The sequence below is a fragment of the Hibiscus syriacus genome, unplaced genomic scaffold, assembly GCF_006381635.1.
Source record: "Hibiscus syriacus cultivar Baekdansim isolate YM2019G1 unplaced genomic scaffold, ASM638163v2 tig00002840_pilon, whole genome shotgun sequence".
Lineage (NCBI taxonomy): Eukaryota > Viridiplantae > Streptophyta > Magnoliopsida > Malvales > Malvaceae > Hibiscus > Hibiscus syriacus.
The window spans coordinates 9,242,703-9,265,700 of record NW_024061947.1 but is presented as its reverse complement, the minus strand read 5'-3'; the positions used below and the strand labels follow the sequence as shown (position 1 = coordinate 9,265,700).

Here is a 22,998-nt window from a genome sequence, read left to right as displayed (position 1 = left end):
AAGTTAACAAATCAAGCAAAGATCGTTTCGAAACAAGGTGTATGATTGACAAAAACTGTACGTGGCGTATGATTGCAAAGAGGATAAAAGATTGCGAAATGTTTCAAGTTAGGACTTTTATTGATAAACATACATGTTCAAGAACCCAAGTTTTTCCTCACCATAGACATACAAACAAAAAGGTGTTGGGTGGTCTTCTGGTTGAGTTAATGTTTTTGAATGGCAGGGTATATCGGGACATGAAATTATGACTGACATGAATGCTCGGTTCAAGATTAGTATCTCATATTCTCAAGCTTGGAGAGCCAAATGTTATGCATTGGAATTATTGAGGGGGTCTCCAGAAGCATCGTTTGCCCAACTGCCGGCTTATTGTCACAATTTAAAGCTGAAAAATCCTGGGTCAGTAACTCATATCAAAACAGATAGAGATGGACGCTTTGAGTTGCTGTTTATCGCCATTGGTGCTGCGGTTAGTAAATCAATATAATTTTGTTGACTCATTTTTGTTAGTTACATGCATTTCACATTTAAATGATTATATTTCTTGTGTATATGATTTTGTAGATTCGTTCGTTTATTACTTGCATGCGCCCAGTTATTATAGTTGACGGAGCACATTTAAAATGTCGATACCTTGGAGTAAACTTATTAGCAGTAGCCATGGATGCTAACAATGGGATACTGGCAATAGCTTATGGGGTTGGCAAATCTGAAACCTTGATTCATGGACATGGTTTATGGGGCATCTTAGGGATTGCATAGGTCCTATTAGCAATCTGACAATCATATCCGATAGGGCAAACTCAATTGACAACGTTGTTAGAAGGTGTTTCCCATATGCTTTTTATGGACTTTGTGGTGTTCATTTATATAGAAATCTAAAATCAAGGTCTGCTGGTATAAAAAATCACAAATGGACATACTGGAAGGCTGTAAAAATTTATCGGGAAGTGGATTTTAATAAGCATATAAATTGTTTAAGACGTGTTTTGCCTCAGTGTGCTCAAACACTAGAAGATGTCGGGTTTGAAAGATGGTCAAGAGTACATCAACTTGGAGCAAGATATGGTTTCATGACGTCTAATAGTGCAGAATCAATCAACGCTCTAAGTCGTCATTCCCGAAAATTACCCATTACTATGTTAATGGAGTTTTTTCGAGCCTCTATTCAACAGTAGTACTACAAGAAAAGAAACCATGCAGGTATTATTTCTTTAAATTTGTAACTTATCATATATTTTACTAAGTATTATTTATTTAAATTTACAGGAACATTGGAACATCGTGTTACACCATGGACTCAAAAAAAGATAACGAAACGTGTTGTGAAGTTAACGTCATGGAGAGTTGAACCATGTTCAAACACTTTGTTTGAAGTATTGGATAATAACTTAAATGGGCTTGTCGATCTAAATACAAAGACATGTAGTTGTATGAAATGGCAAATATCTGGTTATTCGTGTGGGCATGTTATAAAAGTTGCTCTTCATCTAAACCAAGATGATTCAAGCTCATACGCCATGGATTGCTATACTACAGAAGTATATCGACAGACTTATGCCGAGATTATCTACCCTATTCCACATCCTTCTGAGTGGGACATATCAGATGACTTACAAACAGTTTTGCCACCAGCCATAGACAGAAGGCTACATGGCCGACCAAAAAGTCACGATCGTATACCGTCTAAGGGTGAAGAGAAGAAGAGATCGACATGAAGTCGGTGTAAGGAAAATTATCGTACAAGGTTGACATGTGGATCACCAGTGCCATTACAATCATCTTTTCCTCTACCAAAATATGGATCCTCATCAAAATCCAAAGCTCATATGGTGTCAAGAAAAAGGCAATCAAAATCGCAATCAAAATCCCAATCACAACCGGCTTCACCTTTTGGGACTATTAACTTAGGTGATTTTTAAATGCAAATGTTGTATTATGTGTAAACTTTTAACATTTTCAGTTAGGCATGTATTAGTAACTTGAGTTTGAACATTGCTATGATCTGTTCAGTTGTTATCACTTATTACACATTCATTTGAATATCGCAACGCGAATTTGACTATTATGTGTATTTTATGTGTAAACTTTTAACATTTTCAGTTAGGCATGTATTAGTAACTTGAGTTTGAACATTGCTATGATATGTTCAGTTGTTATAACTTATTACACATTCATTTGAATATCGCAACGCGAATTTGACTATCGCAACACGAATATGACTATCGCAACGCAAAAATCGCAATACGAATTTGTCTATCGTAACGTGAATTTGACTATCGCAACGGCTATTTGACTATCGCAACGCGAATTTGATTATCGCAATGGGTATTTGACTATCGCAACGAGAAAATCGCAAAACGTATTAGACTATCGCAACGCGAATTGACTTTCGCGTTGCGGTTATGTCTTTCGCGTTGCGGTTTTGTCTTTCGCATTGCGATTTTGTCTTTCGCATTGCGATTTTGAGTTTAGCGTTGCGAAAGTGTACCTCCAATAGGTCTTTTGCCTTCAATATGATGCAGATTGAAATCAACAAATCAACTTTTACATTTCAAACAATTAAACAAGCATAAATAAGAATTATTTACACATCAATATTAAACAAATCAACTTTTACAAATCAATTTTTATAAATCAATTAAACAAGCAAAAAATGATAATAATTCTTATTTTCCTCATCAATTAAACAAATCAGACTTTTAAGAATCAATTAAACAATCAAAAAAAGTGTACCCCAGACAGTTGTTTATGCACCCATACATCAATTTCACGCAGCTCACTTCAGGATTAACCTGCAGAAACCAAACATTTGCTCAAATAACACTTTCTACACATCTAAAACCAACAAACAACAAATTATTATTGAATTCTAGGTACTTAACAACACTTGCATTTGACTTACAAATTGTTTATGGACACTTTCATAACGCGGATGCAGGTAGGCAGCATCTTGAATATATCGCTCTAGCCATAAAATGCCGAAACCACAAGCCTACTGCACCTCTATCTCTATCGGTGGGAGGTAGAAACTGTGTACTTCCTGTCGTCAAACGCTCCAAGCACATGCATACGAGAGGACCACAATCTCCTATGGCTTCCGGCGTTTATTGTGGCACGGTCTCGTCTCTGATAACTGTAACATTAAACTTCTTTGGCTTCTTGTTTCCAGAATAAGTCCAATAATTAATCGTATCCAAGAGTTTAGCCAAATGAGAGCTCCATCCCTTAATAATATCTCTCAAATCAGACAATGATATGTAATTTATCATGATGTCATATACTATTGTCTTCAGGGATGGGAGCTGAAGCTCGACGAGAAGGCAATGAGTACGTTCCAAAACAGGGATAAACACCTGCAATCATAAGTACTAATTCAAATTGCGCACTTATTTATGAACACCTTTAAAATATTTAAAAAAATAAATACTAACCTTATCGACCTCCCACCATGCAAGATAAAGTTTAGCTTGTCCATTAGTCAACACATATGATTCCTGTTGTTGATTCTTCAAGTGAACTACATGAAAAGACGTCGGCATAATTGTATATCGCGTATTTTTTTCTTCAATTTCCTTACTATTAGAAGACGTGACACCCATGCATCAATATGCTGTTTTACAAAAAAAGACATATATTAGTGAATTACATAAATTTTAAAAAAATTAATCAAAATGAAATATAAGAAGAAATATAAGACTTACCCCCCATTGAAATAGCCATTATCTTCAACCCCTAATAATACACCCCACCAAGACCGTTCAATCAACAAATGCATATCATCGTTGAGTTTGTATATGTCAGCGTAACACCCTTGGCTCCGCTCATGTAGATAAAAATCAACTGCGGTCTTAGCCCAAAGGGTATTATCCAGAATTGTTTCTGGTAGTTGTTTCCTCTCCACTTCATCTGCCGGAATGGTACTGGCCGGTAACTTATACGAAAGCCAACAACCATCCATCATGTCCGGCACGTGAGGGGGTTTCTCAATAATTCGATATATTATGCCGTGTGAATCGGGCTCTAGAATGTTGGGAGGGACCTCTTCAACGATGACAGTGGCCTTTTGAACGGTGGGAGGGGACTCTTGAGGGATGATAGGGGCCTCTTGAACGATAGGGAGGCCTCTTGAACGATGACAGGTGAGTCGGGATTTTTCTTACGGATTCTTCGCACTATTGGGGTGAACGGAGACTTAATGGCACGTGCACGCCGTCTGATGCGTGAACTCTGTCTTGCAAGAAAAACCCGACGTAGAGCATCCACCTTAGCGGGCAGCTAAAAATAAATTAATACATAAATCAGTAAATAAACAGACATGATATTAAACAGTGAAAACAAAGACAAATATATTTCAAACTTGCACGGTATTCACCTAAGTCATTATTCTATCATTGTTCACAAAATGTATCAGATAACATTCCAGAAGTAATCACTTATATAAATATTTAAAAGGACAACATATATGTTTAGTGCAGGTTCAATGACAACATAAAGAGTAGTAGTTTATTCTTGAAACTTAAATTTTCAACACTGTGAAGTTAGTATTGAAGTAATGCAATTCATTCAAGTTTCAATTTGCAGAAGAAGAATAGAATCTGAAACTTAAAATCGCAACACGAGTGACTATCGCAACGCGAAAATGACTATCGCAACGAGAGAATCGCAATGCGATTTTTATTTCGCATTGCGATTCTTTCGTTGCGATAGTCATTTTCGCGTTGCGAAAGTAAACTATTCTTCTTCTGCAAATTGAAACTTGAATGGATTGCATTACTTCAACCAAAAGACAACCAAAAACAAATACTAACTTCACAGGGTTAAAGAATAAACAATTTAGCAGTATTGGCAGCAACCGAATGAATTTACTAAGCAATCTAAGTGAAATGGTTAATCTAAGTGAAATGGTTAATCTAAGTGAAATTACGAGTAAATTTATCATCAAGTTAAATATGAAAAATATTAAACTTACCTCGTTGCGTAGAGTATGAACCTTATTCTGCAACGATGCTACCATCTCACGTAGAGCGGCTACCTCACCACGCCATGCACCATTGTCATCGCGTAAAGTACCGACCTCCTCACGCAAGGCATTGACCTCATCACGTAACTCCCCTAACTTATCTCGTGGAGGTGGAGGTGGAGAACAAGGAGATAAACGCCGTGGCATCTTTGCCGGTCGCCTATCATGAGGTGATGGTGGAGAAGAAGTTCGATGATGTGACAGAATAGGTGATGGCTCTCGTTGTGGAGGTGTATAGTCGGGTCGATCAGGTGATGGCTCTGGGTGAGGTGATGGCTCTCGAAGTGGAGGTTGTTCATCATATGTGCCATCAAAAAAACGCTTACTAGCTTGCCACAAATCAGTGGCAAGCTCAGTTTCCGTGGGTGTCAGCCTCTTTAATGGCGTGTTGGACTCCTAACAATATAAAAGCTCAAACAAAGTTAAACGTGTACTAGTAATAACTTGTTTATAAACATATGGTAGTATTTGTGTTAACTTACATTATTTATTATCGTATACGGTAGTAAATCTTCCCATTGCTGCAAGGTCTGTTTCCTCTTCCAGGAAATAGCCCTAGGAATATCGTTAGAAGGTTTTAATGCATATGTCTGTATGGCGGGAAAGGCCTCAAATATCCAAATCTGCAAACAATATAATAACAAACATTAGTAATTGTTAAATAATAATTAATTATAATTTTGGAAACATTATATAAAAATTCATACCTTAAAGGCCCAAATAAAGCCTGACAAAGTGTATTTTGAACCATCGCCACGCAAACTTTTTCGATCATCAAAGGCATACGACGACTTATTCCATGTAGCTTTCCATAGATACGAACCCCATGGAAACAGGTTCCATGCATTTAGGTCCTCTACCAATTTAATTAGATCATTAGGAATAGGTTGTATGGCCTCTTTGCCTAAAAAGTCGGCATGCAAAAGTATTAGAAGGCATACTCGGACAACATCGACGTCATCCATCCGAGTAAAACCATCTTTCTTATTCAATAATCTCGTCAAGTCTTCCACATGTAAATTCGGCTTCTCTATTGACAGCTCAGGAAAAACCCGGGATAACCATGATAGGCGGGTAATATGTCTAGTGTACTGACCTACATCATCGTGTCTGAAGCGTAGACTGGTGATTAAGCAAAACTCCTCCCGCCCAAAACACGTATACGCCGGTGGAAAATCAAACAATATCTCTTCATCACGACGTTGTATAGTCTCTGGTAGATCAATAGTCATGGTTTGAAGAAACAGATGGGTCAACATAGCATCTCCACCCGGATGTTGTACTTTCAGCCATGACCCGAAGCAAGTATCCTCAAATATTTTTCTTTGTGCAGGTGAAAGCTTCGACGCAATTGTTTTGGCCAGGCTTAATTTATTTCTTAAGGTCAATTGAGCCGAATAAAAGTTCTAAAAAAACAATAAACATACCAAGTTATATATACCAAAAACTACACTGTGAAGATATACCAAAAACAATAAACATAAAGAGTAGTAGTTTATTCTTCAAACTTAAATTTACAACACTGTGAATTTAGTATTTGTCTTTGTTTTTTTGTTGAAGTAATGCAATTCATTCAAGTTTCAATTTGCAGAAGAAGAATAGTTTCTGAAACTTAAAATCGCAACACGAAAATGAAAATCGCAACACGAAAATGGCTATCGCAACGCGAATTTGACTATCGCAACGCGAAATGAAAATCGCATTGCGATTCTGTCGTTGCGATTTTCATTTCGCGTTGCGATTCTCGGTTTCAAATACTAAAATTGAAACTTGAATGGATTGCATTACTTCAAGCAAAAGACAAATACTAAATTCACAGGGTTTAAAGACTAAACAGTTTAGCAGTATTGGCAGCAATCGAATGAATTTAATAAGCAATCTAAATGAAATGGTTAATCTATTATTGAAATTACCAGTAAACTTATCATCAATTTCAATATGAAAAACCTAATAATAATGGAAAATTTTCAAAATAAAAATAATTAAAAAAACTAACCCTCGGTGGTTGATTTGGTTGATTTTCCATTTCTGACCGTGAATGATTGTGAGGGTGGCTCTGAGAGATGGAGATAGACGTATTTCGCCGGAGATGGGGATTGATTTCGTCGGAGATGGGGACGGATGTCGCCTTAGAGAGTGAGAGATGGAGATGTGATTGAGTTGTGATTTAGGGTTTTAGGTTATGAGTTTCGATTACGGGATATACTGTGGACGGTTCAGTGTTCCGATATATTAATATTCATGTTTGGAATTTGAAAAAAATACGCGTTGCGATAATAATGACGCTTTGAAAATCACATTGCGATAGTCAGCATCGCGTTGCGACAGTCAGAATCGCGTTGCGATAGTCAGAATCTCGTTGCGATAGTCAGAATCGTGTTGCGATAGTCATACTCGCATTGCGATTTACATATTCGCATTGCGATAGTCGGAAAATCGCAATGCGATAGTCAGAATCGCGTTGCGAATCTGGAAACTGATTTGCGATACCGGAGATCGCGTTGCGAATTATCGATCGCATTGCGATTTAGTTGGTCATTTTGGCAAATCCAAAAAAAGTTGGTTAAAATCGTATATTATAAACCATTTTTGGTCACTGAGGTTATTTTCTCTAGTATATTTCACCTATAATTAAGAAAATAAAGTAAAAATTTCAGTGAACTTAACGAAGAACGAGACGAACAATGAGCATCGAGCTTAACCGGTAACGAGTTTAATTGATGAGCAACGAGCTTAATGAGCAATGAGTCGAGCAACATGTTTTCTTAACGAGCACAAGTCGAGCAAAATTTTAACGAGCTTAACGCTCAACGAGTCAAGTCGAGCAACAAATTTTTTTAACGAGCACGAGTCGAACACTATCCAACTCACGATTGACTTGCTCGATAAACCCCTAGTGAAACGTCTACGACTTTCCTATTTCCAAGCCGGAGTGTCGGCTTCTCAATAAGTGAGAGATGGGCCAACACAGGCAAAAGCAAGAAGAGCTGATGGAGGCAAAATATCATGACATTTATACCATCGTTTGTTACCTTTAGTCTCAATACGTCAGTATTTGTGGATTATTACTCTTGAATTTATACTTTAATACATTCTTTTGATAATTTTTAGTTAAATTTATTAATTATGATTATATTAATCTCCATACGGTATTAATAGATTTTACCTATAGTTAAAAAATAAAATACAATTTCTAATGAGTTTAACGAGCAACGAGCATTATGTTGTGTTGAGCAACAAATTTTTTAACAAACACGAGTCGAACAAAAATTTAACAAGCAACGAATCAAATCAAACAATAATTTTTTTTAACAAACATGAATCAACCTTTAATCTACACATACTAATAATCCATCAACCTCGAGATTAGCCCAAAACCATTCGTTGTCTAAGAGTACTGCTGAGAGAAAGAAAAAGGCAGTCCTAAGCACAGCACAACCTTCTTTAGTCCTTTGTATCATAGCACAAAGGCGGAAGAAATGTATGTGATTTTTTCCATAAAATATTGATATTTATTTTATGATTACGATCATTATACTTTGTCGTTATCTTCTAATACGGTCTTAGCAACAAATGATCAACTATTAAGATGTAGGGCGTGTTTGGGGTTAGGTTCAGGACATGCATTGATCAAGTTAATGCAGCAGTTGAGAAACGTGGAATCCAAGGCTGCGGGAGAACTCTTCCCTCTCATGCCTTCCCTTTTCCCAACATGTTCTTCTTAACTTTTGGCCAATGTACAACCCTTGGGGCCTTGTTCTTTTTCGGTTGTTGAATTGTTCCTTTTTTACTCTTTGGCCCCCCATTTTTGGTTTCCTTCTAATTTACTCAAAACAAGCCAGACTCTGAGAGCAATGGATATATCCATGTCCTTTTCGTCCAAAGCATTAGTTCGTATCATTGCTTTTCATCTTTTAAAAGCTGTACTCGTAATCATATTCTAAATTCCATGCTTGATTCAGTAGTAAAGATTGCCTACACATATCCATACATTTTAACATAAAAGTAACTCGTTTATTAGAACAATCATGAAAATCTTTTATTAGTAGTTTTATTTTATGAAGACGTCGGAATTTAATATTATAAATATTGAAGTTTTAATCTTAAACATCTCAAATTATATAAACGATGGTGAGTGTGTATTTTAATTTGAAAATTTTATATTCAAACGTTTAGTCTATAATTATCTTAGATTTGATCTCCTAAAGAAATTATAAAATATCAAAATCTAGGAGTTTTTTTTTGTCTCTTGCACTATAATAAAAAGGTGGGGAGATTAACTAGGTACAAAATTCTACTCAATTCGAATATTTTTTACTCGATTTGACTCGAGAAAATTTGACTTGAACTATCTTCAAGTTGCAATTTCATAAACTCGACTCGACTCAAAAAAATTGCAAGTTCAAATTAAGTTGTAAACTACAACTCGAATAATAACTTGAATTTTTTAGTAATTAGTGGGTTAATATTTAAGTTTGAGTCGAATCCCTCAACTCTATATGATATATCTATATCACCTATCAAAAAAATGAAGAAATGTATATGTATTGTATATAACTATAAAAAACTATTTGAATTAGAATCAAATAATATCATAATATTATATATATTTACAATTAAATTTAAACAGAAACTCAAAAATTCAATTCAAATTAACTTAAAAATTTTCAAATCAATTTTAAATTATAAAATATAATTCGTCAATTTAAATAATTTAAAATTTTTTAACTCAACTCGATCGAACGTAAATCCTAACGTTATGAATTCGATTAACGCAAGGTTCTGGAAAGTGTAGATCATTAATACATTTTAAGATCCGCATAAATTTTAAATGAAATTATTTTGTAAATCAAATATAAATTCCTGTCAAGTCCGGTGGGATAAAATTTGAAAAAAAAACCGACTGCAACCCGAGATGTGCAATTAGGTATTCCTCTTTCAATTTTTTTATTTTTTTCCCTCAAAGTCTTTTCTCTCTCTATTCGCTTCCGCCGACTTCTTAACGGTTACTCGTCGGATTCTTGCGGCGGTCATTTTACTATTCGCCGGAGATCTGCTCAAAACCGCTTTTGTTATTTCTTGGAATCCTTTGCTCTATTTCAGTGCTTTCGATCGACTCCCATTTGCAGATTTTAGTAGAGTTGTGCATTTGTTTAGCTTCGTTCCCTATTGAAAAATCTTTTTAAAAGGTACCAATCGCAATGTTATTTTCCCTCTATATCTGGGTGATTGATTCTTTACTACCGAGATCAACATCTCATCTTTTGTTACATTTTGATATCTATAATTCATTGGGATTTTTTTCGGTTCTTTACACCCCCGTTTTTATTATCATTTTCTAGTTTCCCCTGGATACGAATTTCGACATTTTTGTTTAATTTATTTACTGAAGTCGACATTGTAGCATTTCGCTCCTACGATTTGTTCGCTTGCAATGCTTCTCCGCGCGATCCATTGGATAAATTTTTAACACTTGATTGTTCCGTGCTGAACCTAGATTTAGTGGAGTTGAATGGTTGAATCATTGTGGTTTTCGAACTTTTTAAATTACGTTAGTCTTACGTCTCTTTGGTTCCTCAGAAAACTGAGGGCAATGGACATTTCTAGCGGCTTTTATGTCGTTTTCATTTCTAGTATCTGAAAATTCTTGCTCAACTAAGTTTTTAAGAGTATTTCCTTAAGCAATTAAGAGGATCTCGACCATTAGCTTGTGGACTGAAGTTTTAGATCTTTTGTTTATTTTTTACCCCTTTGATTTATGGGGGGCAAGACATTTTTAAGTTTTAACTTTGATCAGGCCTTGTTTGGCTAGGATTTATTGCATATTTGGGTTGTGAGAACTGGAATAATCCCTCCTTTTTGGGAATCCATTAGCAATTCTCAGTTATCATTTTATTAGTTTTGTGTTTTGCAAGGGCTTATAGTGGTAGAGACTTGTGCAATACTTGCTTACTTGACTGCATTCCATAGACTGTTCATGTTTTCTGGGATTTATAATGCTGATTTTTTTTTTTAACTTCAGGAAGTGTTTTCTTTCATCAGAAAGTAAACAAAATGATTGGATCCCTTCTTACCAGAGGACTCGTGTATGTGCTATCTTACAATTGATTCTCTTTCGCATTTTAGTTTTAATTTATTCTTTTAGTTGAATTGTATCCTTTTTCACCGTTAAATACTTTGGCAGGATGGCTTTTGGCTATGCTTATCCAGCATATGAATGCTATAAAACTGTGGAAATGAACAAGCCCGATATTGATCAACTTAGGTTTTGGTGCCAGTACTGGTTGGTCTTACCGTGCTATTTTTTTTTTGTGAAGATGGTGCAAATGTTATTTATGTTGTAACTTTTCTTTTATCCTCTCTTCCCATTTTTTTTTTCTGGTTTCAGGATATTGGTAGCTGCTTTAACCGTTTGTGAGCGAATTGGTGACACTTTCATTTCATGGTAAGGTATAAAAAATGACAAGGATGTCTCATGTATGTTTTTTGTTTTCTCACTGTGTTCCTTCTTTGCTTTTTGAAGGGTTCCAATGTACAGTGAAGCTAAGTTGGCATTCTATATATATCTGTGGTTCCCTAAAACTAGGGTAGGTGCACTATCTTTTAAAGAAATATTAATAACATTTACTCCGCCATCTAAGTGTTGATTCTTGTTTTTAATTGGCCCTCTGTTTTCATTTATGTCAGGGAACCACCTATGTGTATGACTCTTTCTTTAGACCATATGTTGCTAAACACGAAAATGAAATCGACCGTAACTTGTTGGAACTAAGGACTAGAGCTGGAGATATGGCAGTTCTTTACTGGCAAAGAGCTGCAAGCTACGGCCAGACTAGAATTTTTGAGATCCTGCAATATGTTGCTTCACAGTCAACCCCGAGACCTCACAATGCTCAGGTATTTATCTAATTAAAACCAATCTTATTTGGTTATATGAGACCAGAAATTGTTTGTTTTGTGCAAATGGCCTCTCATCATCATGCATTAAACTGCAAGTATGGATGTAATTGATGTATATTAGTTGAAAATTGATTAATCTTTACCGAACTTTATTTTTGTACTGATTATTTCTTTCCTGTGTAACTTCGGAATTCTCGGGCACAGGGTGCTAGGGCTTCCCAACCCTCTGGTGGGCCGAACCGTCAAACATCTAGTAATGCACAATCAGCACAATCCGGGGCTAAACAACCATCATCACCGGCATTGAGCACATCTTCAAGCCAACACCAAAAGGAAGTAGCTGAAGATGTGGGACCTTCAAAAGTTCCTTCACAGTTGGCTAAACCACCTACACGTTCAGCATCCTTAAATAGTCAGAAAGCAGATACTGCATCCGAAACAACCAGCCAGCCTGCGGAAACTGAAGCAGAAGCAACGGAAACTGAATTGCTGCCACCTTATCCGGTGAATGAATCCACGGACCCTCCCCCAAAAGAAACTCTCATGGAAGAAAGCATTCGACTCACACGCGGTAGATTAAGGAAATCACGATCTTCAGGCCAATGAAATAATGGTATTGGTCCATGTTCTTTAATGTTACGGAATTAGTATTTAAATCAGTAGGCATAGAATGGTATTGAATAAATGGTATTAAGATTGATGTAAATTTCTTGTGTTCTAGTTACGATTTCAGTGGTTGAATTGTTACTCTATTATACTCGTTTTTATAATCTCACATTGGTGCTAAAGAAATCAACGGCTGAAAATTAGTACTCCAAGTATCGAGCCTTAATTCAACTTTGTACACAGAAAATGGTTTTTTTGGTTCCTTTTAGCGGGAATCTCTCCCGACCAAAATCTTTGGACATATCCGCCGAAATGTCTAGAATATAACACTTGACAGAAAATCTTAACATTTACTTTTAGGTCATATTCTGACTGTTGTCCTCTTATTATTTTAAAATTTTAATATTTAGTCACTATACTTTAGCTTAACTTAATTCGGTCCTCTTTTTGTTATTCTCGTGAAATTTTATCATCTAGTTAAAAAAACTGTGAAATTTGATCATCGACTTGTTTATCGATTACCCCAAACCATTAATATAGTTAATTATTCTAGTTAAAATAATTGTTTATTTTTATTTTAAATATATTTAAACATTTAATTGTTATATATATATATTTTTTAAAATAAATTGTTTGAATGCAATGTTTTTTTAAAAATATAATCAAGCATACTAATAATGTGTGTGCGCGCGAGTGCATTCTAATATTTTTATGTCAAATAATAAGATAAGATATTATCAAAATAAAAAAAATAACTTTAAATTTAAGCATATAACCAATCAACTAGTCAATAGTGTAATGGGAAATATCTTATCATATTATCAACTTTTTTAATCGACATATGATATCGGATTTTAACAACGAGCAACTGTCACCCCTCATAAAGAAAATGTACGTATGACTAGATCACAGATTATAATATCTTAGAGGGAACAAACCCGAATTTGACCTATATTATATTATATAATCGTATCGTGCTTGAAACTCCAGTGTCAGTGTTCATGTCCTCCAAGAAGTTACCAATGAAACAAATTTATGACTCGATCTCCAGTATCGGATTTTGAAGTGACAAAAATAATGGGGAAAGAATCAAAGTCCGGAGGATTATTGGGGTGGTTTCTGTGCTCAATTTACTTTGGAATGTCTGGAACCGCCGCAATTTGTGGCTTCACGATCAAGAGATGCAAGAGGCGTGGGAAGTAATTCAAGCCGCTTGGATTCTCGGAGCCTCCTTTAAATGGGCGAACACAACCCCTTCAGATGGAAACAATATACAAATTAGCAAGAATGCTGATTCTTGGAGTAAATCAGCTGAAAGAGGCCTAAAAATCAATGTGGGTGGTGCGTGGCTCCCCGAATCTGGAGAGACTGCTATTGGGGTTGTAGCAAGGGATCAATTGTAAAGCCTCGAAACTCGGATCAATGGTTTGAGTCAACTCGAAACCTGTAAGTCAAGCTAGTTAGACCTTTTAAGATAGTTGGACCAATTCAAAAAGGGCATTGGACTTAGGTTGGCCCAATAGTTAAAGGATAGTGGTGTTTTTAAAAGTGAGTTAAAGGGATAATGACTAAAAATGTAATTTACTCATAATTTATTTTAAAAGTTAAAAACCCCTTATCTCCCTTATTTTTGTCGTGAGGCATTCCCCAAACATTATCTTCCCATTTTCTTTTTCTCTGGACTCTTTTTCTTCATTTCTTCTTGTTAGCCAAGATCAAGCTTTAAGGAATTTCAAGTTTAGTTTGAATCCACCAAGGTAAGAGTTTTATTCTCCTTCTCTCAAGCTTCATTTCAAGCTCTTAATCTTAGGTTTGGTTAAGTTTTTAGAAAATGGGTTTATGGGGAGGTTTATAGAATTCGAGAATATAAGATAGTTGAGAGGATTTGAGTTGTATAAAATGTTTTTATTATAGTTTCCAAGTCAAAAACTAGTTAGTAATTCTTAGATTTGTCTATGATTAGCTAAAGAAAGAGAAGATAGTATCAAAGCTAGAAACAAATGAAAGGTGATTACTAGTAGAATTGGGAGAGGTTTTAGCAACCAAGGAGGCCAGATAACACACTATTAGTTTTTCCATACCAGTTGTAGGATCATTAGAAAGGAGTTTAGCTTGAAAGTTGAGTATGAGCATGTTTATTAGCCTTCCATGGTAGATTTTATGTTTAATGTTTTCAACATGTTTCTAAGCCTTAGTTATGCTCCCTTAATATCACATAAGACTTTAAGAATGTTTGGGGACCTCACTAGGGTGTTTGGAATTGAAAAATAGAGTTTCTTGTGCATGTTTTATGACTTCTGTAGGTAGAGTATCAATATTATAGGGTTAATATCGATACTTGTTCTTCGTTTCTGGGTAAAATCGTGTTTTCTGGGCAAGAGTATTAAAACTCTTTCAAGAGTATCGAAACTTTAGGTCATAGTTTCGCAACTAGGCAGAACAAAATGTTTAAAAGTATCGGTACTTATATAAAGTATCAAAACTTTTGCAGGAGTATCGATTCTCTTGGGCTAGTATCGAAACTTTTAGTTTGTTTTGGACAAAAAAAGTTAGTTTTTAAGGAAATTAGACTTGAGGTACCCAACACTTTAATATATCATCAAATAAGACTACAAGTGGAACAATATTAATAGTTAATCAAACGTAGAAACCAAATAATTAGGGACAAATAAGACTAGCCTTTTTTGATGCTCGGGAAACGATTCGAACACCCGAGTTCTTTTAGTTCAGGGTATAGATGCAGTCCGAATATATCCTTAGGTAGGGTGCAAAGCCCTTCAAACAGACTAATTAAGGTCGAGGTCTGACACTTGCAAGGGGTGGGTTAGGCAGGGATATAATGTCATATGTAGAATTTCGGGGGCCATTTCCCAGTAGACTAGTGGGGTGTATGAGCTCCGAGATGCAGTAATTCCTCAGTCGCATCATAATGTCTACAGTAGCATAGAGAATGAATATCGCAAGGATATTCACTAAGCAGATCATATTAGTATACTTGATAGCTAGTCTTTTAGTGATATGCAGTTAGTATATTTTAGCTATTAGTGTGTCGTTGAGCTAGTTAACTCCAGTGTCAGTGTTCATGTCCTCCAAGAAGTTACCAATGAAACAAATTTATGACTCGATCTCCAGTATCGGATTTTGAAGTGACAAAAATAATGGGGAAAGAATCAAAGTCCGGAGGATTATTGGGGTGGTTTCTGTGCTCAATTTACTTTGGAATGTCTGGAACTGCCGCAATTTGTGGCTTCACGATCAAGAGATGCAAGAGGCGTGGGAAGTTATTCAAGCCGCTTGGATTCTCGGAGCCTCCTTTAAATGGGCAAACACAACCCCTTCAGATGGAAACAATATACAAATTAGCAAGAATGCTGATTCTTGGAGTAAATCAGCTGAAAGAGGCCTAAAAATCAATGTGGATGGTGCGTGGCTCCCCGAATCTGGAGAGACTGCTATTGGGGTTGTAGCAAGGGACCAGTTGTAAAGCCTCGAAACTTGGATCAATAGTTTGAGTCAACTCGAAACCTGTAAGTCAAGCTAGTTAGATCTTTTAAGATAGTTGGACCAGTTCAAAAAGGGCATTGAACTTAGGTTGGCCCAATAGTTAAAGGATAATGATGTTTTTAAAAGTGAGTTAAAGGGATAATGACTAAAAATGTAATTTACTCATAATTTATTTTAAAGGTTAAAAACCCTTTATCTCCCTTATTTTTGACGTGAGGCATTCCCCAAACATTATCTTCCCATTTTCTTTTTCTCTGGACTCTTTTTCTTCATTTCTTCTTGTTAGCCAAGATCAAGCTTTAAGGAATTTCAAGTTTAGTTTGAATCCACCAAGGTAAGAGTTTTATTCTCCTTCTCTCAAGCTTCATTTCAAGCTCTTAATCTTAGGTTTTGGTTAAGTTTTTAGAAAATGGGTTTATGGGGAGGTTTATAGAATTCGAGAATATAAGATAATTGAGAGGATTTGAGTTGTATAAAATGTTTTTATTATAGTTTCCAAGTCAAAAACTAGTTAGTAACTCTTAGATTTGTCTATGATTAGCTAAAGAAAGAGAAGATAGTATCAAAGCTAGAAACAAATGAAAAGTGATTACTAGTAGAATTGGGAGAGGTTTTAGCAACCAAGGAGTCATTAGAAAGGAGTTTAGCTTGAAAGTTGAGTATGAGCATGTTTATTAGCCTTCCATGGTAGATTTTATGTTTAATGTTTTCAACATGTTTCTAAGCCTTAGTTATGCTCCCTTAATATCACATAAGACTTTAAGAATGTCTGGGGACCTCACTAGGGTGTTTGGAATTGAAAAATAGAGTTTCTTGTGCATGTTTTATGACTTCTGTAGGTAGAGTATCAATATTATAGGGTTAATATCGATATTTGTTCTTCGTTTCTGGGTAAAATCGTGTTTTCTGGGCAAGAGTATTAAAACTCTTTCAAGAGTATCGAAACTTTAGGTCATAGTTTCGCAACTAGGCAGAACAAAATGTTTAAAAGTATCGGTACTTATATAAAGTATCGAAACTTTTGCAGGAGTATCGATTCTCTTAGGCTAGTATCGAAACTTTTAGTTTGTTTTAGACAAAAAAAAAGTTAGTTTTTAAGGAAATTAGACTTGAGGTACCCAACACTTTAATATATCATCAAATAAGACTACAAGTGGAACAATATTAATAGTTAATCAAACGTAGAAACCAAATAATTAGGGACAAATAAGACTAGCCTTTTTTGATGTCCGGGAAACGATTCGAACACCCGAGTTCCTTTAGTTCAGGGGGTCAAAAGTATAGATGCAGTCCGAATATATCCTTAGGTAGGGTGCAAAGCCCTTCAAACAGACTAATTAAGGTCGAGGCCTGACACTTGCAAGGGGTGGGTTAGGCAGAGATATAATGTCATATGTAGAATTTCGGGGGCCATTTCCCAGTAGACTAGTGGGGTGTATGAGCTCCGAGATGCAGTAATTCCTCAGTCGCATCATAATGTCTACAGTAGCGTAGAGAATGAATATAGCAAGAATATTCACTAAGCAGATCATATTAGTATACTTGATAGCTAGTCTTTTAGTGATATGCAGTTAGTATATTTTAGCTATTAGTGTGTCGTTGAGCTAGTTAACTCAGCATTCAGATTGTTTCCATGGGCAGGTCAGTGGATCCAGCAGGCGTGGAGCAGTTGATAGACTAAAACTCATTTCAGACCAGTGCAGATTTTGAGTACGTCTCAGCATTTTTGAGAGGGCATGTATATTTGTAAACTTTATTGTCCAGTTGAGTTGTAGTTTCAGTAGAGCGGTCTGTATTATTTTTGTAAAGAGTAAATATTTTAATTTGGAGCTCCTTAGTATAAAGGCTTTATTTATTCTTCAGTTTATTTTACAATTGTTTTATATTTAAATAAAGTAAGAAAAAGTCGGTCAGCCACTTCGGTGGTTCTGTGTAGCGCCCTAAATTGGTTGACTGTGTGTCATACTGGTATAGAGTGTTACACCAATTCAGAATGGTTGTTGGGGTTTTTGCTAGAAAACTTGAAGATTGCCACACTTTGGAGTCGACGAAAGCTGAAGCTTTTACTCATGGCATTAATTTTGCTATTGAGAATGGCTGGAACGAGAATATCATTGAAGGCGATGCAATCTCAATAGTGGATCGTTTAACGAATAGCCAAGAAGATATTTCGGTTATCAGATTGAAGTTGAAGGAGGCTCGTGAGCGTTTAAATCAACATTTGAATTGTAAGGTGTTCTATGTTAGACGAACCGCTAATAGAGTGGCTCACGCCCTTGCTAAATGCGCTCTTTCGCTTTCTTCCCCTTTTGGTTCTACTTTGATGAACCGGTTTGTATTAAGAACTTTGTTCTTCTTGATGCTATTGGCATATGAAATGAAAATACTTCTTCAGAAAAAAGGGAAAAAATGGGGTGGTTTCTGGTGCTAGTAATATTGGCTCTGGTTGTGGACCGGGAGCTATTGTTTATACAGTGAAGAAGAGAATGGATAACGAAAAGGATAATAAGCCCCTTCCCGTTCCAGGTCCTATCGACAACAAGTATTCTGATGCTCTCAAGTTGGCAATGCAATTCTTTGACATTAAAAAATGTATCCTTTCTTCACCGTCTTTCTCTTATGCATGTACGTGTGTGTGTGCGCATATATATTGTTTATATTTAAGCTTGTTGCTTTTTATTGAAATTTGCTTCCTTTAAGGAGCACTTTAACTAATAGACTCAGATTTGAGGTTTAGTACTGGGAACAAGTAGTTTATCCATGGTTCTATTAGCAATCTGCTACTGTTGAAGTTTGGTGAAGGAATCTGATTGGGCAATGCTGTGACCCCTTGAAGATGAACTTTCTTGTGGGGTAGGGCGATAAATACCCACAATATGTGCATCATAGAGGAGCTTCGATTCCGATCGATGCAACCACCTGTTACAGCGACGGCGATGGCTTCTAGTGGCTAACTTCACCGAAACCCAATCCTAATGTAGGTGTTGGTGCTTTTGTGGGAGGGCCTTTCCTAAATTAAATGAAACACTCATAGATTCCCGGAACAACTCGATGCCAACCACGTATAACAGTGCTCTCATTGTTGGCCTCCTCCACTTTGCTCGCCACATCTTCTGCACTTAAATCCTTCTCTTAAAATATAGCCACATTGTAATCATTATTACATATTTGGTTTGTATGTATTTATACGTACGAAAAATCATTATTACAGATTTTAATAGCGTAAATCATATGATTTGTCAATTAAATATATATAGACCATCATATTTTCACGCTGTCAGTCTACAAATAATCGATATTATTCTAAAAATATGACACCAATATTAAAAATCAATATTCATGTATAGTTGAAAAAGAAATATACCTCTGTGACCCTTAAACTCGCTAGTCTCCTTGGAACTACTATGGATCCATGGCCAACACAGCCAAGATAGTGCTTCTACAAAAACATCAGTGGAAAGGGGGATTTGGGGTTCCCTTCCTCCTTTTGGGTCAAAAGGTCAGTCCAAGTCGTAAAAAGCCAATTGCCACTTACAAACGCAAAGCGGGATCATCTATTACCGACGACAGGCATCAAAGGCTAATTGCTTTGTTGGGGGTGGGTAAGGAGGTCGGTCCACCCCTCTCCACCGTTGCTTTCTCTGTGTTTTTTTGACACACGTTGCGCATTGTAGTACAGTCAATAACAGGTGTCGTTTACCTTTTTTATTTAATCTGCTGCAGTGCCCACTCAGAATCACCCCACCCCCAAACGTGGTCCTGTTCTTTGAAAACTCTCCATCATCAACAATTATTAGACTAACGTCTGTGCTTTTGCACGCCTTTCTTAGCCAATCCATTTGACCCGTCGTACATAATGATCCAAATTTTATAAACTGAAAGTTGAGGTCTTCCCCTGATTCATTGTTCTGCAACCTTATCAACAACTTTTTGTTGAAACTTGAAAGCAATTTAGAACAACAAAAACCTACAATTTCCAGAAACGAAGAACAATAAAACAAGTATACATAATTTAGCAAAGCTAATATAATCACCGACACTGTTCTGTCCTTGTAAGAATTCTACTTAAACCATTACAACAAACAAACAAAAAGGAATTCACAAATTGAAAACTGGAACTTGTCTTCGGATCTTTTGAGTCTACAAGGTTGTTGTTGTTGTTGTTTTGCCTGTTGGGGGTTGTAAGAATCTACGGTCATAAAACTGTGATTGAATGTAAAACGAAAGCTGGTTTGGGATCAACGAGCAATCTCTGATTTTGCTGTGAAACCCAGTTGTTGTTCCATTTCCCAGCTTAACTTGGCTACCCCAGAATGTTTAGGTTCATATTCCTGTGCTCAAAATTCAACCCAAGAACGGAAATGGACGGTTCAGATTATTTGAAATATTGATCAGCAATACTGAGTTTGGGGTTAAAAACGTACCTCGAGCTTGCACATGAGATCTTGGGCGGTTTGGGCAGAGACAATTATGTTCCGGGCAGCTGCTGCTATGAAACCTTCATCAACAGCTTTGTCAATGAATGATAAGAGTGCGTTGTAATACCCATCCACGTTCAATAATCCCACCTGTTATGCCAAAAGCACTCAATTTGGGTATTCAATTATGCATTTTTTTTTTTGCTTGTGAAAATCTGGGGGGAAATTCTTACAGGTTTTTCATGGATTCCAAGCTGAGCCCAAGTGATGACTTCCAGGAGTTCTTCCAAGGTTCCATACCCACCTGGTAAGGCAATAAAGGCATCAGCTTGACGAGCCATCTCAGCTTTACGTTGGTGCATGCCCGATACTGCTCTTACTTCTCCCACTGTCTCCCCTGTAATCTGATATCAAAACCCCAAATTTAATGAGGAGACATACCCATTATTTTTATGTAATCAAATGGAAACCCGAAACTCAGATTTTTACCTCTCTTGGCATCAGAGTCTTGGGAATTACCCTGGAAGAAAGGGGTTTCAGAAAATTAGATAAGAGTCTTTGGAACTGTAAAAATAGCAGTAATAATTAAGAAAAATGGGATTTACCCCAACACGTGGCGGCCGCCATCAAAGACAGCTTGAGAGACGAGGCCCATCAAGCCAATGCTTCCTCCTCCATAAACCAAGTCAATGTTCCTTTCAACCTGCACGTTTTACTTTATCCATTTTATTAAAACTTTACGTGTCTAATTTAAATTATATATTCTCCGCTCCCCACTACTACTTTATCACAAAAAGAGTTAAATATCAGTAAAACTCAAATCAATGGATGACTTTGAACAGCGAAAACAGCTTTACTTTGAGCAACTCAAGGATGAAGAAGGCTGAATTCCTCTCATCGTCGGTTTGGGTGTCGATGTGAAAACCAAATAACCCAGTATTTAACAGGCAAAGAAGATTAAAGGACAAGTTTTTAGAAAAAGGTTCATATATAAATACCAGTTGTTTGCCGAGCTGAATAGCAGCAAGCTGGTAGCTAGGATTCTTGCCGGGACTGCTACCGCAAAACACACAAACACGTTTGAATCTTGAATTCATTTAACGTTGGTGTTGCTGGTGGTGGTGATTTTCTATAGTAGGGAAGGCTTGAAACGTTTGGTTTTTGCTCCAAACACTCAGAAATCTCTTGAAAAAAAAACAGAGGCTCAAAAGTTGTGGAGGAAGGAGAGAGATGATGGGAAAAAATGGCGGGATTGTTGTGCTTTTTATATAAAATCAGAAACGCCACTACAACAACACATCACGTACGTCTCTCTCAACTTCATCGTCGTCAGTGTAGTAGGCTGAGTTTGAGGAATATACTCTTCTTCTTTTTTTTCTTCCAATTTAATCCCTCTTTCTTTCTCCTTGTTTTGTGGATTCAACTACGCCTCAATTCACGAAACATTCTCTGAGATTTACACACGTATCTAGGATGATCTTACTTCAACTACCATTAAACGCTAAAGTTAAATCTCCATATCCTTTTTGTTCCCCCCTTATAGAATCTATCTTTTTATATGACTGCATCCTATATCCGCTAAAGTTGGTACGAGTTTTTAAGTAAGGTTAAGAGTTTGAACTCTGACGAAGAGAGTAAACTGAATTGGAGGTTCATTTTTCTGTCAGTAATATCCGATCTTGATTAGTCGATCTATATATCGGATAACAATTATTAATTTAAAAAATATTTAAGATGATTAAACTAAAGATATTAATTGAAAACGTAAGGTTGTGAAAAAGTAATTAGCTCGTTTAAAATATGAATTAAGTTGGATTTTAAAAATCAAGGTCCGACCTTTTTCCCATAATCCTTCCGGTCTTTAAATTAAATGTTGGTATGCAGTTAAACAATATTGAATCCATAGTAAGATATTGTAATTACAATAATATCAATTAAAGTAAAATTTAGACGATAAAAAATAATTAAATTAATAAATTGTTTTTACTTAGAAAATTAAAGCTTTATGCTAATGAAACTTTCCTACAGTTGATGGAGACTAAAGTCTTGGGTCCTTGATTACTCAAATCCAACTCTTGTTAATTATGTGGATCATCTTTTTAAACTTCCACAGGTGGAGTCATGTGACTGACATCTAGTTTTTCGCAATATATATATATATACTTTTTAAATTAACATTGTAATTTAAATATCCTGACTTTACCATACAAACTTTAAATGATTTATGAATTTATTAAATGAATTAGTGGTTAATGGGAGTGATATTCTTATTAGAAATTTTAGATTTAAGTGGTTAATTCTATAGATATGTGTGCGTTGTCGATAACTAACAAAAATTTTAAATGGATATTATCTTATAATCACTTTAGACTATTAAACAAATTAATCATATATATAGACGGTATTGTTGCTTGTTTTTTAAAATCAAACTTCTGTATGTAGTTGAATTAAAAAATCATATACTAAATTAAATTTAGAATTTAAATTCAAATATCAATATATATATGTGTGTATTTGTATGTACTCGTATGTAGTAAGATGGCA

General features: G+C 35.9%; 2 protein-coding genes across 3 annotated transcripts; one reads left to right on the top strand and one right to left on the bottom strand.

Moving 5' to 3' along the window:
• The first annotated feature begins 9,958 nt into the window (after positions 1-9,958).
• Positions 9,959-12,615, top strand: LOC120156918 (putative HVA22-like protein g). Of its 2 annotated transcripts, none has more exons than XM_039168194.1 (7): positions 9,959-10,214; positions 11,067-11,112; positions 11,211-11,309; positions 11,415-11,471; positions 11,550-11,613; positions 11,714-11,923; positions 12,131-12,615. In XM_039168194.1, the coding sequence occupies exons 2-7, from the start codon at positions 11,081-11,083 to the stop codon at positions 12,530-12,532; spliced, it is 864 nt and encodes a 287-aa protein (XP_039024125.1). In that variant the 5' UTR covers positions 9,959-10,214; positions 11,067-11,080; the 3' UTR covers positions 12,533-12,615. The 2 variants fall into 2 exon arrangements, with proteins under 2 accessions (XP_039024125.1, XP_039024119.1); XM_039168188.1 differs by having other exon boundaries at positions 12,116-12,615.
• Positions 12,616-20,024: 7,409 nt separating this feature from the next.
• Positions 20,025-21,622, bottom strand: LOC120156907 (cytokinin riboside 5'-monophosphate phosphoribohydrolase LOG7-like). Its single transcript, XM_039168179.1, has 6 exons — positions 21,453-21,622; positions 21,060-21,157; positions 20,944-20,974; positions 20,688-20,858; positions 20,461-20,604; positions 20,025-20,367 (listed from the first exon to the last, which is right to left on the bottom strand). The coding sequence occupies exons 1-6, from the start codon at positions 21,549-21,551 to the stop codon at positions 20,275-20,277; spliced, it is 636 nt and encodes a 211-aa protein (XP_039024110.1). The 5' UTR covers positions 21,552-21,622; the 3' UTR covers positions 20,025-20,274.
• Positions 21,623-22,998: the final 1,376 nt, after the last annotated feature.

Bases quoted from the DNA above. Each gene is read 5' to 3' on its own strand.
- LOC120156907 (XM_039168179.1), bottom strand. From the start codon at position 21,551: ATGAATTCAAGATTCAAACGTGTTTGTGTGTTTTGCGGTAGCAGTCCC. The intron at 20,975-21,059 runs GTAAATCCCATT...CCTTTCTTCCAG, and splicing joins GGCGGCCGCCACGTGTTGGG to GGTAATTCCCAAGACTCTGA. The intron at 20,605-20,687 runs GTAAGAATTTCC...TTGGCATAACAG, and splicing joins TTGGAATCCATGAAAAACCT to GTGGGATTATTGAACGTGGA.
- LOC120156918 (XM_039168188.1), top strand. From the start codon at position 11,081: ATGATTGGATCCCTTCTTACCAGAGGACTCGT. The intron at 11,472-11,549 runs GTAAGGTATAAA...TGCTTTTTGAAG, and splicing joins GGTGACACTTTCATTTCATG to GGTTCCAATGTACAGTGAAG. The intron at 11,614-11,713 runs GTAGGTGCACTA...CATTTATGTCAG, and splicing joins TGTGGTTCCCTAAAACTAGG to GGAACCACCTATGTGTATGA.